The following is a 16,530-nucleotide window of genomic DNA, read 5'->3' as shown; positions in this document are numbered from 1 at the left end:
AATTAGCCAGGTGTGGGGCATGGTGGTACACATCTGTAAACCCAGCTACTCAGGAGGCTGAGGCAGGAGAATTGCTTGAACCCAGGAGGTGGAGTTTGTGGTAAGCTGAGATCGTGCCACTGCATGACAGCCTGGGCCACAGAGGGAGACTCTGTCTCAAAAAAAATAAAAATAAAAATAAAATAAATGAAATGTCTTCAAAGTATTTGACCATTTACACACCAGCAGTGTGTGAAAGTTTCAGTTGCTCCACATCACCAACATTTGATATTATAAGTACTTTTAATTTTAGTAAACAACAAGCAGTTTTATTTGTAATATTAGTTTGTTTTTATGTTTTCCATGACCAAAATAGTTTTCATCATTAAAATAAGAATTTTTAATTATATCATCTTTTAAATTTTTTTTTTTGAGATGGAGTCTCGCTCTGCCGCCCAGGCTGGAGTGCAGTGGCCGGATCTCAGCTCACTTCAGCTCACTGCAAGCTCCGCCTCCCGGGTTCACGCCATTCTCCTGCCTCAGCCTCCCGAGTAGCTGGGACTACAGGCGCCCGCCACCACGCCCAGCTAGTTTTTTTGTATTTTTTAGTAGAGACGGGGTTTCACCGTGTTAGCCAGGATAGTCTCGATCTCCTGACCTCGTGATCCACCCGTCTCGGCCTCCCAAAGTGCTGGGATTACAGGCTTGAGCCAACGCGCCTGGCCATAATCTTTTAAATTTTAAGCTATGCTTATAGATAGATAATCCTGTTTGTTGTTGTTGTTGTTTATTTGAGACGGAGTCTCCCTTTGTTGCCCAGGCTGGAGTGCAGTGGCATGATCTCAGCTCACTGCAACCTCTGCCTCCCAGGTTCAAGCAACTCTCAGCCTCAGCCTCCCGAGTAGCTGGGATCACAGGCACCCGCCACCATGCTTGGCTAATTTTTGTATTTTTAGTAGAGATGGTGTTTCACCATCTTGGCCAGGCTGGTCTTGAACTCCTGACCTTGTGATCCACCTGCCTCAGCCTTCCGAAGTGCTGGGATTACAGATGTGAGCTACTGCCCCCGGCCAATCCTGGGTTTTAATTTGCATCTCCCTAAGGGGCAGTGATGTCAAGCATCTTTTCTTGAATATCCTCTTGTGAAGTGTTTGTTAAAGTCTTTTGCCCTCACTCTTATTCCGCTTCCACTTTAAAAAATATTCTGCATGTGAGTCCTGGGTGCATGTATCTCAAATAGCTTCTCCTAGTCTATAGTTTGCATTTTCACTTTCTTACTGAATGAAATGAATGAATCACTCTACAGTGAACCCCAACACCTTATCTTTGCTACAGATTCCAAAGACATGTGAATTGCTGATGTTTGCTAACTGAAAAAGGAAGGAATGTAACCTCTAAAATCCATTCAAGGAGATAGGAAACTAAAGGGAAATGCTAATGACTTTACAAATATAAGCACTCCCAGTCCCAGCCCCAAACCAGAGTAAAAAATGGGCGATTCTGTTGGGAGAGGACATTTTTTAAAAAGAAAAAAGTGGGAATAAAGAAAAAATTATATCCCTCGTGTTATGGGATCTCTGGGGTGTCTAGCCAGAAACTTCTGTGGCCATAGCGCCTTTGCCCGAGTTCCTGTCCTGCATGCAGGAAGAATGAGGTACACAAATAAGTGAAGGGTGAAGAAGAGTTTTATTTAGTGTTAGAACAGCTCAGAGGAATGGGTAGCTCCTCTCTCTCTGTAGGCAGGTCGTCCAGTCGAGTTTTCAGCGTTTGGCAGACAGGAGGCCCTGGAAAGGGTGGCTCCTTTCCACAGGCAAGTCTTTCCGACTTCTCTGCAGGTCTCTGGAGCTCTCAGCAGAGCGAGTAGCTCCTCTCTGACAGCAGGTCGTCTCTGTAGCTCTCAATGGAGTGTGTATTCCTCTCTGCAGCTGATTGTCCAGTCTCTCTACCTTCTTCATCCTCTGACCATCCTGTACCCTGCTCTGGCTGAGCCCAGGGCTTTTATGGACCTCAGAAGGAAGGAAGTGCATGCTGATTGGTCCATGAGAGGCCATGGGCAGGCCAGGAAGAGGTGCCACAAGTCCCCACTCTGGTCTGGGTGACTGGCAATGCAGCCCCCAGCCTTCAGGGCCTCCCTGGCCTGAGGATGGGACCTTACCGGGAACCCCGCCCCCATCTGCCCAGGATTCTGTCTGTGTCCTGCTCCATTCATGGCCCTGGGGCTTGCAGGGGTCCTTCCTGGGGCACCCAAGGGTGCAGGCTGCAGAGATGCCCTGGTCCTGCGCCTGGGAGTGCGGCTGCAACTGCACCTGGGAGCTCCCAACCCACCAGCTCGGCAGGGGCCCAGCTCCCGCCTGCTTCCCGGAGCCAGAGGCCCAGGTCTGAAGCCAAAGGCACATTGGCTGCAGCTGCACCTGGGAGGGCAAATCCTCACTGTTCCTGGTTCCCCCAAGAGCACAGGGAGGCTGAGATCCACAGCTGCAGTTTGGGCAGCTGTAGCCCTGCCCAGGAGGGCGGGGATCCTGCTTGCTCCATAGAGCAGGAGGCCTGGGTCTGCAGCAACCCAGAAGGGGTGGGACTTCCACCAGCTCCGTGGAGTGTGCAGCCCCAGCCACACAGCATGATGGCAGCAGCCACTGCCATCACTTGCATTCAATTCACCTATGCTAAAAATAATTCAATGTTAGGCCACACACGTGGCTCACGCCCATAATCCCAGCACTTTGGGAGGGTGAGGCAGGAGAATCACTTGAACCTGGGAGGCGGAGGTTGCAGTGAGTCAAGATCGTGCCACTGTACTCCAAGCCTGGGCAGCAGACAAGACTGTCTCAAAAATAAAAAAACCCAGTTGTGGTGGCACACGTCTGTGGTTCCAGCTACTCAGTAAGCTGAGGTGGGAAGAATGCTTGAACCCAGCAGGTCAAGGCTGTAGTGAGCCATGATCATGCCACTGGACTCCAGCCTGGGTGACAGAGACAGACCCTGTCTCGAAAAAAAAAAAGGATCTGGCTGGGCATGGTGACTCATGCCTGTAGTCATAGCACTTTGGGAGGCCAAGGCAGGAGGATCGCTTGAGTCCAGGAGTTTAAGACCAGCCTCGTCAACAGAACAAGACTTTGTCTCTACAAAAATGTAAAAGGTGGTACGTGCTTGTAGTCCCAGCTACTCGGTAGGCTGAAGGGAAGGGAAAGGATTTTTTTTTTTTTTTTTTTATTCTGAGACGGAGTCTCGCTCTGTCACCCAGGCTGGAGTGCAGTGGCCGGATCTCAGCTCACTGCAAGCCCCGCCTCCCAGGTTTATGCCATGCTCCTGTCTCAGCCTCCTGAGTAGCTGGGACTACAGGCGCCCACCACCTCGCCCGGCTAGTTTTTTGTATTTTTAGTAGAGACGGGTTTCACCGTGTTAGCCAGGATGGTCTCGATCTCCTGACCTCGTGATCCACCCGTCTCGGCCTCCCAAAGTGCTGAGATTACAGGCTTGAGCCACCGCGCCCGGCCAGGGAAAGGATTTCTTGAACCCAGGTGTTCAAGGCTGCAGTGAGCCATGATCATGCTACTGCAGTCCTGCCTGGGCGACAGAGAGAGACCTTATCTTAAAAAAAAAAAAAGCTTTATTGATACTCAAACCATGAGATTCAATAAGTCGATAACTAGGAACTTTTTTGAAAGGTAGTTAGTGATCTTTAAAAAGATTTAAAGAGGGCAGAGCGTGATGGCTCACTCCTGTAATCCCAGCACTTTGGGAGGTCGAGGTGGGCAGATCACCTGAGGTCAGGAGACCAGCCTGACCAACATGGTGAAACCCCGTCTCTACTAAAAATACAAAAATTAGCTGGACATGGTGGCACACACCTATATTCCCAGCTACTGGGGAGGCTGAGGCAGGAGAATCACTTGAACCCAGGAGGCGAAGTTTGCAGTGAGCCGAGATTGTACCACTGCATTCCATCCAGCCTGGGTGACTCAGCGAGACTCCATCTCAAAAAACAAGCAAACAAACAAAAGGATTTAAAGAGATGGATAATAATTTTTTTTTAATGTAACACCTATGTAGTGCTTACTGTGTACCTGGTACTGTTCTTAAATTTTTTTTTTTTTTTTTTTTTTTGAGAAGGAGTTTCACTCTTGTTGCCCAGGCTGGAGTGTGCAATGGCATGATCTCAGCTCACTGTACTCTCTGTCTCCCGGATTCAAGTGATTCTCCTGCCTCAGCCTCCTCTGTAGCCAGGATTACAGATGCATGCCACCACGCCCAGCTAATTTTTGTATTTTTAGTAGAGACGGGGTTTCACCATGTTGATCAGGCTGGTCTCTAACTCGTGACTTCATGATCTGCCCGTCTCAGCTTCCCAAACTGCTAGGATTACAGGTGTGAGCCCCCGTGCCCAGCCAAATGTTTTAGATATACTTAACCTTTTCATCCTCAGGACAATCCATTGGTACTATTACTATCCTACAGAGAAATTATTTGCTTAAAATTACTTTGCTAGTAAGAGGGTTGCAGACCCAGAATATTCATTAAAGCATTGTTTTAATGCTTTGAAGCATTCATTAAAGTGGGCGGATCACTTGAGGTCAGGAGTTCAAGACCAGCCTGGCCACCTGGCCAACATGGTGAAGTCCATCTCTACTAAAAATACAGAAACATAGCCAGATATGGTGGTGCACACCTGTGGTCCCAGCTACTTGGGAGCTGAGGTTGGAGAGCCACTTGAACCTGGGAGGTGAAGGTTGCAGTGAGCCTGGATTGCGCCACTTCACTCCAGCCTGGGTGACGGAAGAAGAGAACAAGACCCAGTCTCAAAAAAAAAAGAGAAAACAAACATGATTTCTTTTGTATTGTTTTTTCATAATTTTCTGTGATAAGCATATTTTTATTAAAACTGTTAAAATATTCTAGTCACCAGCAAACTGCACTCTAAATATCCATTTCTTCCTATGTTTACATTTTTGAGAAATGAGGTATTTCTTAGCTAAAACACATTAACAGTAGTATCGCCAGATGCTGTGGAAATTCCTTCTCACAGCCTGGCTTTTTTTTGTTTTTTTTTTGAGGCGGAGTCTCGCTCTGTCGCCCGGACTGGAGTGCAGTGGCCAGATCTCAGCTCACTGCAAGCTCCGCCTCCCGGGTTTACGCCATTCTCCTGCCTCAGCCTCCCGAGTAGCTGGGACTACAGGCGCCCGCCACCTCGCCCGGCTAGTTTTTGTATTTTTAGTAGAGACGGGGTTTCACCGTGTTAGCCAGGATGGTCTCGATCTCCTGACCTCGTGATCCGCCCGTCTCGGCCTCCCAAAGTGCTGGGATTACAGGCTTGAGCCACCGCGCCCGGCCAGCCTGGCTTTTTAAAAATTTGTCCTGGCTGGGTGCAGTGTTTCACACTGCTAATCCCAGCACTTTGGGAGGGTGAGGCAGGAGCATTGCTTGAGCTCAGGAGTTCAGGACTACCCTGGGCAACATAGTGAGACCTTGTCACTATAAAAAATTTAAAAATTAGCCTGGTGTGGTGGTGCGTACCTGTAGTCCCAGCTACTTGGGTGGCTGAGGCCAGAAGACGCTTGAGCCTGGGAGGTCAAGGCTGCAGTGAGCTATGATGGCGCCACTGCACTCCAGCCTGGGTGACAGAGCAAGACCCTGTCAGTCAATCAACCAAATGTGTCCTAATTCTTACTTAGTATGTGGGTACAATTTTTTTTTTTTTTAGACGGAGTCTTGCTCTGTTGTCAAGGCTGGAGTGCAGTGGCACAATCTCAGCTCGCTGCAACCTCCACCTCCTGGGTTCAAGTGATTCTCCTTCCTTAGCCTTCCGAGTAGCTGGGACTACAGGCGCGTGCCACCACGCCTGACTAATTTGTATATTTTTAGTAGAGACGGGCTTTCACCATGTTGGTCAGCCTGGTCTCAAACTCCTAACCTCAGGTGATCCGCTGGCCTTGGCCTCCCAAAGTGCTGGGATTACAGGTGTGAGCCACCACACCCGGCCTGATTTTCTAGTTCATAACCTGTGCATCACTGATAACCTATGCAAAGATTTCGGGACTTCTTTCTGGGACTATATGATCCTACTCCAGGCATAGCCATGTCTGTCTCCCTTAGCGCCTCTTCTCCATGCCTACCCCCAATTCAGTACTTCACCCCTGATCAGCTGTACGAGTTCAGCATAAAACCAAGGAAGAAGGCTTAACGAGAATCAGCAACATAATTTGAGTTAGAAATTTTTCTGAAAATAGACTACAGTATGCGGATTTACACAGATTGCTGCATTTATTAGACTGTGAGATGCATCATTTTGAAATGGGAAAAATTAGGAGAAAAATGTTTAAAACTCAAGAACATTCTGTAAACAACTCATTTCCTCCTATTTCCTGAAATGAAGATAGCAAAAACTGGAAGAAAGAGAAAAAAGTTGTTTTTGTCTCTTGGAAGTCATGGGAGTGATTAAGTTAGTCCTTATCAACCATAAGTCCAGTGTAAATATGGAAATATAGACAGGAATAAAATATCAAACAGCCATGAGGTCTAGGTCTCAGGCTTTCAAAGAAGGAATGTTCAGTGTCTCTTCCAGTCCCCTATTTCACAGCAGGCTTTATTATCACCCTGGAAAGGAGACAGTTTTTTCTGACTTGTTTCTCGTCTCTGTGTTTCTTTGAAACCATGAAAATGTATAACACTGAATTGTGGGGTTTTTCTCTCTCTCTTTTTTTTTTTTTTTTTTTTTTTTGAGACGGAGTCTTGCTCTGCCACCCAGGCTGGAGTGCAGTGGCCAGATCTCAGCTCACTGCAAGCTCCGCCTCCCGGGTTTACGCCATTCTCCTGCCTCAGCCTCCCGAGTAGCTGGGACTACAGGCGCCCGCCTCGTCGCCCAGCTAGTTTTTTGTATTTTTAAGTAGAGACAGGGTTTCACCGTATTAGCCAGGATGGTCTCGATCTCCTGACCTCGTGATCCGCCCGTCTCGGCCTCCCAAAGTGCTGGGATTATAGGCTTGAGCCACTGTGCCCGGCCTTCTCTTTTTTTCTGAGACAGAGTCTCACTCTGTTGCCCAGGCTGGAGTGCAGTGGCACAATCTCGGCTCACTGCAAGATCCGCCTCCCGGGTTCATGCCATTCTCCTACTTCAGCCTCCCAAGTAGCTGGAACTACAGGCACCTGCCATCACGCCCTGCTAACTTTTTTGTATTTTTAGTAGAGAGGGGGTTTCACCGTGTTAGCCAGGATGGTCTCGATCTCCTGACCATGGTCCGCCCATCTTAGCCTCCCAAAGTGCTGGGATTACAGGTGTGAGCCACCGTGCCCGGCCAAGGGTTTTTCATTTGTTTTTTAAGAGATAACATATATAATAAAGTGCACTCATTTTAATTGGGTAGCTTGATAAATTTTTGCATATGCTTACATTCTTAACACAGAGTTTTTTATCTTTTCAGCTCTCTGGCCTGACAACCAATGTTGTGGACATTATTTTGGCTCATCACTTTGGGCCGGTAAGTACCTGTTCCACCCAGAAGAGCTGTGTTTATTGGTTTGCATGCAAATTCTTATTTTACCTCAGGAAAGAAGGGTTGCCTTAGAATTTACCTGACCCTAGTAAATAACAGTTCCAATGTAATCTGAAAGGCATGTGGCCCTGCAAAGGTGAATCTTTAACCCATTGCCACATGGCAGTTGACATGTGGAGCTATGAGAGAAGATAGCATCTCCTGCTACCTGTTCCTGTAAGTAGCATGCCATCTGTTAATGTTTGACATCACATGCCTCCCCAGACATCTTTAGAGCCATTAGGAGGTCTGGGAAAGGCTTCACAGAAATAGAAATTTCAGGGAGGAAAACCGTGATATAATAGTGCTGAAAGAAGCTTAGAGATTATCTTGTTCACGCCCCGTGTTTTTCAACTGGTGAGGAAACCGAAGTCTTCACAGAAAGTGGCAGTTATCGTGTACATAATTGCTGGGTAGGGGAGGGAGCTTAACTGGTAGGTGAGGGGGACCCTTGAAAGGGAAAAGTGAGTTGGGTGACCGACAAAGGAGTGATGGAGTAAATGAGCAGTGAGGTCAGAGAGCTGTGAGGTGTCTGGAATAGGGAGACGAGAGTGGGTGCTCAATTGTAATCTGCTTATTTTAAAATACTATCTGAAGGAAAATGGCAGATGGGAAGAAAACTAGCAGTTACCGAGTACTGATTATTTATAAGTACTTTAGATGTGCAAACCAAGTTGTGTTTTACATGGTTCTATTAGTCTGATTTTAAGATAGGGAAACCAAAGACCAGAGAGGCCACATAACTTGCCACCACTGTCCAGATGGTAAGTGTGGAGCTGACATTTGAATCCAGGTCAGGCTAAGTCCAAAGTCCATAGTCTTTTATTTCATCATATTTTTATCAAAGTTACAAATTCACATATATTTTAGAGTAGAGAAGATCTACAGGGCTTATTACAAAGAATCTGCCACCTACCCCATATTCTGCTTTTTAGTGGCAACCACTTTAATTCTTCCAGCTGACTCCTTTGGGTTTTGCCTCCATCTTGCCCTCTCTTTAATTGAGGTGATTCTTATACATAGTGTAATGCACACATCCTAAGTGCATCTCAGTGACCATTTACTGATGTATAGTTTCTTTTTTTTTTTTTTTTTTTGAGACGGAGCCTCGCTCTATCGCCCAGGCTGGAGTGCAGTGGCCGGATCTCAGCTCACTACAAGCTCCGCCTCCCGGGTTCACGCCATTCTCCTGGCTCAGCCTCCCGAGTAGCTGGGACTACAGGCGCCCGCCACCTCGCCCGGCTAGTTTTTTGTATTTTTTAGTAGAGACGGGGTTTCACGGTGTTAGCCAGGATGGTCTCGATCTCCTGACCTCGTGATCCACCCATCTCGGTCTCCCAAAGTGCTGGGATTACAGGCGTGAGCCACCGCGCCCGGCCTGATGTATAGTTTCTTGTAACTACCACCCAGAACACAAATAAAACATTTTCATCACCCCACAAAGGTTTACTCATTATCCTTTCCCACTCAATAATTCCCCACCCCAAACAAGGTTTTCACTATTCTGTTACCTCCATAGATTAATTTTGACTGTTCTTAAACTTCATATAAATGGAATAACAGAGTGTTTACTTCTCTGAGTCTGGCTTCTTTTGCTCAACATACTGTCTTAAGATTCATCCATGTCATTCCATGTGTCAGTAGTTCATTCTTTTATATTACTGTGTAGCAGCAGTTCATTGTATTAATATACTACAAATTAGGGGTCGGGCGCAGTGCTTCCACGTCTGTAATCCAGCACTTTGGGAGGCCGAGGTGGGCAGATCACTTGAGGTCAGGTGTTTGAGACCAGCCCGGCCAACATGGCGAAACTCTATCAATACTAAAAATACAAAAATTAGCGGGGCGTGGTGGCATATGCCTATAGCGCCAGCTACCTGGGAGGCTGAGGCAGGTTCCCCATAATGGGACCCTGTCTTTATAAAAATTCAAAAATTGGCCGGGTGCCATGGCTCACACCTGTAATCCCAGCATTTTGGGAGGCCAAGGCAGGTGGATCACCTGAGGTCAGGAGTTTGAGTCTAGCCTGACCAACATGGAGAAACCCTGTCTCTACTAAAAATACAAAATTAGGCTGGGCACGGTGGCTCACACCTGTAATCCCAGCACTTTGGGAGGCCCAGGCAGGTGGATCACAAGGTCAGGAGTTCAAGACCAGCCTGGCCAACATGGTGAAACCCTGCCTCTACTAAAAATACAAAAAAATTAGCCAGGTGTGGTGGCACATGCCTGTAGTACCAGCTACTCGGAAGGCTGAGGCAGGAGAATTGCTTGAACCCAGGAGGCAGAGGTTGCAGTGAGCTGAGATTGCACCACTGCACCCCAGCTCTGGACGACAGAGCAAGACTCCATCTCGGGGAAAAAAAAACAAAAAAAACAAAATTAGCCCGGTGTGGTGGTGCATGCCTGTAATCCCAGCTACTGGGTGGCTGAGGCAGGAGAATTGCTTGAACCCAGGAGGCGAAGGTTACATTGAGCCAAGATCGCGCCATTGCACTCCAGCCTGGGCAACGAGCAAAACTCTGTCTCAAAAAAAAAAAAAAAATATTCAAAAATCAGCTGGGCTTAGTAGCACATGCCTGTGGTCCCAGCTACTTGGGAGGCTGTGATGGGAGGATCACTTGAGCCCAGAGTTTGAGACCGTCCTGGGCAACATAGCAAAAAGAAATACTACTTCATATAGGCCTCTGAGGGGAAAGCTAAGACCAGTATTTAATAATTTCCAAAAAGCAAGAACATCCTCACTATATATAGAGAGTAATATATATATATATACACAATTTCTCTATATATAACTATGTATATATAAAACTATGTATCTACATATATATATAAAATATATGTTTAATTTAAAACATATGAGATCACAGTGGATTTTCTTTTTTTTTTTTTTTTTTTTTTTCTTCTTTTTTTTGAGACGGAGTCTTGCTCTGTCGCCCAGGCTGGAGTGCAGTGGCCAGATCTCAGCTCACTGCAAGCTCCGCCCCCCAGGTTTACGCCATTCTCCTGCCTCAGCCTCCCGAGTAGCTGGGACTACAGGCGCCCGCCACCTCGCCCGGCTAGTTTTTTGTATTTTTTAGTAGAGACGGGGTTTCACCGTGTTAGCCAGGATGGTCTCGATCTCCTGACCTCGTGATCCGCCCGTCTCGGCCTCCCAAAGTGCTGGGATTACAGGTTTGAGCCACCGCGCCCGGCCCACAGTGGATTTTCATAAGACTGAAGAGTTCATTTAAAATTTAAGCATCCAGGCTGGTCTGAAGGTAGGGAATTATCTGAATTGATTGTTCACAGTTAGTTACAGATTGAATTCCCTGTTCTACTCTTTCCCCTTTCTCACTACTGCTCTTGACCAGTCAAAAAGATAATAAGGCCCGGCGCAGTGGCTCAAGCCTGTAATCCCAGCACTTTGGGAGGCCGAGACGGGTGGATTACGAGGTCAGGAGATGAAGACCATCCTGGCTAACACGGTGAAACCCCGTCTCTACTAAAAAAATACAAAAAAACTAGCCGGGCGATGTGGTGGGCGCCTGTAGTCGCAGTTACTCGGGAGGCTGAGGCAGGAGAATGGCGTAAACCCGGGAGGCAGAGCTTGCAGTGAGCTGAGATCTGGCCACTGCACTCCAGCCTGGGCAACAGAGCGAGACTCCGTCACAAAAAAAAAAAAAAAGATAATAAAAATTAAAAATAAATTTTAAAACATGTAACAAGTTAATGCTTATATTACTTTGAAATGGAAACAAACATGGTTTTTAAACATGAATAATGTTCAACTTCACCAATAAGAGAATAAAATTAAAAATACGTTTGTACTAGCAAGGATGTGGGAAGACAGGTAGTGTAAATAAATGAGATAGCTCTGTATATCCGGATAAGGAATGATCTTTACCATACTTTACAAGGGAAAGCAAGTGTAGAACAATGTCTAGAGGACTATAATTTGTGTTTTTAAAAACATGGGAGTCTGTTTATTTGTTTGTTTGTTGAGACAGGGCCTTGCTCTGTTGTCCAGGATGGAGTGCAGTGGTGCCATCTTAGTTTGCTACAGCCTCGACCTCCTAGGCTCAAGCCATCCTCCTCCTTCAGCCTCCTGAGTAGCTAGTATTACAGGCATGTACCACCACACTAAGCTAGTTTTAAAATTTTTTGTAGAGATGGGGGTCTCGCTACCTTAGCCCACGCTGGTCTCAAACTCCTGGCCTCAAGAGATCCTCCTGCCTCAGCCTTCCAAAGTGCTGGGATTACACGCATGAGCCACCACACCTGGCCTATCATTTGGTATTAACTTTTCTTATAATATCTTTAGAATGAGACTGGGGCTCTCACAAACTTTTCTAGTAGTGATTCACGTACCCTTCAGTTTCAGGTAGACTCTTGTCAGTTTCCAACTGTATTCTGGGTTCATTTCATCCACATGGTTGTGAAAATGTGAAGAAAGTTTTTCCATATCTGTGTTTCTCTAACAAGGCTTGGTGGTGAACTTTACACGTTGCCCTGGATTAACAGACTTCTTTTGTTTTTTTTCTTTTTTTTTTGAGACGGAGTCTTGCTCTGCCGCCCAGGCTGGAGTGCAGTGGCCGGCTCTCAGCTCACTGCAAGCTCCACCTCCCGGGTTCACACCATTCTCCTGTCTCAGCCTCCCGAGTAGCTGGGACTACAGGCGCCCGCCTCGTCGCCCGGCTAGTTTTTTGTATTTTTTAGTAGAGACGGGGTTTCACCGTATTAGCCAGGATGGTCTCGATCTCCTGACCTCGTGATCCGCCCGTCTCGGCCTCCCAAAGTGCTGGGATTACAGGCTTGAGCCACCGCGCCCGGCCAGACTTCTTAATTATCCCTGATATTATTTCTTTCCTCCAATGCAAGAATTTTCCTTTCTGCTTAAAACTGCTTAATGATGTATGTGTGTAGCTCAGATGACATCTGAGAAGGCCAGCAACAGAGTGACCATTAAACAGTGGGTGGTGGAGAGGGAGACTTTTCACTGTATAGACCATTTTGTTTCTCTCGTATTTTATGCCTTTAAAAGTATTGGTAGTAAGATTAAAATAAATCAGCCAGGCACAGTTGAGTGTGCCTGTTGTCACAGCTCCCCAGGAGGCTGAAGCAGGAGGATCGCTTGAGCCCAGGAGTTCCAAGCTGCAATACCTTATGATAGTGCCTGTGAATCGCCACTGCACTCCAGCCTGAGCAGCATAGTGAGTCCCCGTCTCTGAAATAAAATTTAAAAGATTAAAATAAATAATGAATTACTAAATCAATAAAGTGTCATAAACACAATGGAATATAATTATACAGTGTATAATATTAAATGGTGGTAAATATAGATAGGTAATATGCTGATTATATCATTGAAGATATAGATAAGTTAATTGCACAGATTTATGGTTATTAAAAGAAATGTAGCCAGGTGCAGCAGATCACTTGAGGTCAAGAGTTCAAGACCAGTGTGGCCAACATGGTGAGACCCTGTCTCTACTAAAAATACAAAAAAATGAGCTGAGCGTAGTGGTGCATGTCCCTAATCCCAGCTACTCAGGAGGCTGAGGCAGCAGAATCGCTTGAACCCGGGAAGTGGAGGTTGCAGTGAGCTGAGACTGCGCCATTGCTCAGTCTGGGTGACTGAGCAAGACTCCGTCTCATAAAAAAAGAAATGTTACGCTCCATTTGTTTTACACTTTGTGGTTTATATGTTTCTATAACTTTTCTTACTTAATCTTTAAAACAGCCTTGTCAGATAGCTGGTTATTGTCTTCATTTTATAGTATCTCCGTTTTTGTGAAGAATGGCAGAACATTAAAAAAACACACAAAGAAATCAGGGTTCAGAGTGATGAGGTGACCTAAGTTCCACAACTAGTACTTGAATCCTTTGCTGCCCTCATCTGACACAGAATATGACACTGAACCAGTCTAATGCAAATCATCAGCCATTCAGCCTACGAGCACATCAGTAGTCCCCAGGCTCTGCCCCAGTTCCCATCATGAGCTGCACGATTTGACTCGTGGTAATGAAAATGCAAACCAAACAAGATGGACTTATTCTGGAGCTCAAAAGCTTGCCCATGTCTTCTTTAAATTGTTCTAGGAAGAGTTACAGGCCAACCTGGACCTGATCCAAGCCTACAGAATGCATATTGCCCAAGACATCAACCAATACAACCTGCAGCTCTTCTTGAATTCCTACAATGGGTATAGTTTTTTCCTATTTCTTCACTTAACTGTAAACAGCTCTAAAAAGAGGAGGGCGGGAGAAGGAGAGAGGACTGTATCTAATCTTGGGATGAGCTTCTCTGAGGTGAAAATGTGAGCCCCTTCTGGCTTTCTAGAAACATGGACAAAGATTGAGGAAATGGATCAACTTAACCAAAGTTATACAGCCAGTAAGGAGTGAAGCCAGATTTTGAACCTTGTCTCTCTAGCTCTTTCCTCTATGTAACAGAGCCTCCCTATTTTTAGTTGAAATCAGAAAGATTAAACCCTGTGCTAAACTCAGTTACAAGGAAAACACCCCTCCCTCCTCCTCAAAGTGTAAATCATTCTCTTCTCTTAAGGAATTTATTCCTGTAAATTAAACACTTAGGGCCAGGCGCAGTGGCTCACGCCTATAATCCCAGCACTTTGGGAGGCCGAGGCAGGCGGATCTCAAGGTCAGGAGTTCAAGACCAGCCTGGCCAACATAGTGAAACCCCATCTCTACAAAAATACAAAAATTAGCCAGGCATTGTGGCGGGCACCTGTAGTCTCACCTACTTGGGAGGCTGAGGCAGGAGAATCGCTTGAACCCGGGAGGCAGAGATTGCAGTGAGCTGAGATCGTGCCACTACACTCCAGCCTGGGTGACAGACTGAGACTCTGTCTCAAAAAAATAAATTAATTAAACACTTAGGACTTGAGAGTTTCAGTGGTGTTGCTGCTGGGTGTTGAGGCTGTCTCCTTGTAGCATCCCAAAGAGTCCTTCAGGGTTAAGCCAGGAGCCTCCTTCCTGCTCCGTACCAGATGCCACTGAAGTGGCAACTCAGGAACCAAGTCACAGGCCTCTTCCCTTCTCAGGTGTGAAGAAAAGATAGTTTCACATTCCTTGATAAATTTTGGTGTTTATGACCAGAAAATAACCTGAGTTGCTATGACTTTACTCAAAAAGGGCATTGCTTCTGCTTTGTTTTTCTAGACGCAGAGACCTGGAGATCAAAAGACCCATACTGGGCCAAAATGAGAACACATCAAAAACACTAAAGTAAGTTCCTCAGTTTCCTCAGCTGACTTGCCAAATATCTTTGCCTTTCATAGACTAATTTGGTGTTCAGTGGAATTTATGTGCCTGTTTGCTGAGTGACACCTCTTACTTTGCCTACCTAGGTGTTCTACTTTACTGGTGGTAGGGGACAATTCACCTGCAGTTGAGGCTGTGGTAAGTACATCCTCATGCTGTGAAGATGAATGAGATCAAAATGTAATAAGACGTATAGGCCGGGTGCAGTGACTTACGCCTATATTCCCAACACTTTGGGAGGCTGAGGCAGGAGGATCACTTGAGCTCAAGAGTTTGAGATTAGCCTGGGCAACACAGTGGGACCCTAACTCTACAATTTTTTTAAAAAAATTAGCTGGCATGGCCGGGTGCCGTGGCTCACGCCTCTAATCCCAGCACTTTGGGAGGCCGAGGTGGGCGGATCACGAGGTCAGGAGATTAAGACCACCCTGGTTAACACGGTGAAACCCCATCGCTACTGAAAATACAAAAAATTAGCCGGGCATGGTGGCGGGCACCTATAGTCCCAGCTACTCGGGAGGCCAAGGCAGGAGAATGGTGTGAACCCAGGAGGCGGAGCTTGCAGTGAGCCAAGATCACGCCACTGCACTCCAGCCTGGGCAACAGAGCGAGACTCCATCTCAAAAAATAAAATAAAAAAAAAATTAGCTGGCATGGTGACAGTCTGTAGTCCCAGCTACTCTGGAGGCTGAGGTAGGAGGATTGCTTGAGCTCAGGAGGTCAAGGCTGCAGTGAGCCATGATTGCGCCACTGCACTCCAGCCTGGGTGACAGAGTGAGACCCTGTCTCAAAAAAAAGTATGTAGCACACTGCTGACACACTAGAAACAGTCAGTAAATACTAGTTTTTGTTCTTTCTGATTGCACATATCAGAGTTTGCTCTTTGTCATACATTTTGGAAAATTAATTCATCATTAGATTTCATTAGCTGGGATCAGTTTTTTTCTTGATTGCTTTGTGTTGTGTAGTTCACTTTGTGGCAAGTAGTACAACTAAAGCACCATTTACTTGTTGTCAGATTTCTGAGAACCTCAGCCTCTAATCTGGAATAGATTACCACCATAAATCCAGCAGGCTGGAAGGCCACCTCTGCCTCCTTCTGAAGGACATAGCACATGGATAAAAGTGATATATGCTCATTGTAGAAAATATGAAGAAAATTTAAAAATAGAAGGATGAGGGGAAAATCATAATCCTATTACCTAAAGACAGAGTATTATTTTTTGCCTTATGTAGACCTGATTATATTAAATATACAAGATTTGGGGGCCTGACTTAACACTATTGATAGCATTTTTCCATTATAGAATCAGTATTTCTTTAGGTGTACCATTATTTAACTTTTTTCTTGTGTTGATTAATTCCGATTTTGCACTATTAATGTTACTGTTGGCCAGGTGCGGTGGCTCATGCCTATAGTCCCAGCACTTTGGGAGATTGAGGTGGGTGGATCACTTGAGGTCAGGAGTTCAAGACCAGCCTGGGCAACATGGTGAAACCCCATCTCTACTAAAAATACAAAAAATTAGCCGGGTGTGGTGGCATGCCCCTGTATTCCCAGCTACTTAGGAGGCTGAGACAGGAGAATCGCTCAAACCTGGGAGTCAGAGGCTGCAGCGAGCCAAGATCGCACCACTGCACTCCAGCCTGGGTGAGACAGAGAGACACTCTGTCTCAAAAAAATAAATAAAAATAAAAATAATGATACTGTTGGACATCCTTAGGAAATCTTTGAATCTTTTATTATTTCCTTGGGATG

The 16,530-nt window shown here is 46.0% G+C and overlaps 1 protein-coding gene across 2 annotated transcripts in view; it reads left to right on the top strand.

The window, feature by feature from the left end:
- The window catches only part of NDRG3 (NDRG family member 3), a 99,385-nt gene that overhangs the window by 70,195 nt on the left and 12,660 nt on the right, over positions 1-16,530 (top strand). For both annotated transcript variants that reach the window (XM_030915606.1, XM_030915604.1), the window contains exons 9-12: positions 7,395-7,451; positions 13,587-13,690; positions 14,670-14,735; positions 14,858-14,909. In XM_030915606.1, the coding sequence (XP_030771466.1) occupies positions 7,395-7,451; positions 13,587-13,690; positions 14,670-14,735; positions 14,858-14,909 (279 nt within the window). The remainder of the gene's footprint in view (positions 1-7,394; positions 7,452-13,586; positions 13,691-14,669; positions 14,736-14,857; positions 14,910-16,530) is intronic.

This window comes from Rhinopithecus roxellana, chromosome 13, assembly GCF_007565055.1.
Source record: "Rhinopithecus roxellana isolate Shanxi Qingling chromosome 13, ASM756505v1, whole genome shotgun sequence".
NCBI lineage: Eukaryota > Metazoa > Chordata > Mammalia > Primates > Cercopithecidae > Rhinopithecus > Rhinopithecus roxellana.
This window is presented reverse-complemented; position numbering and strand designations above follow the sequence as displayed.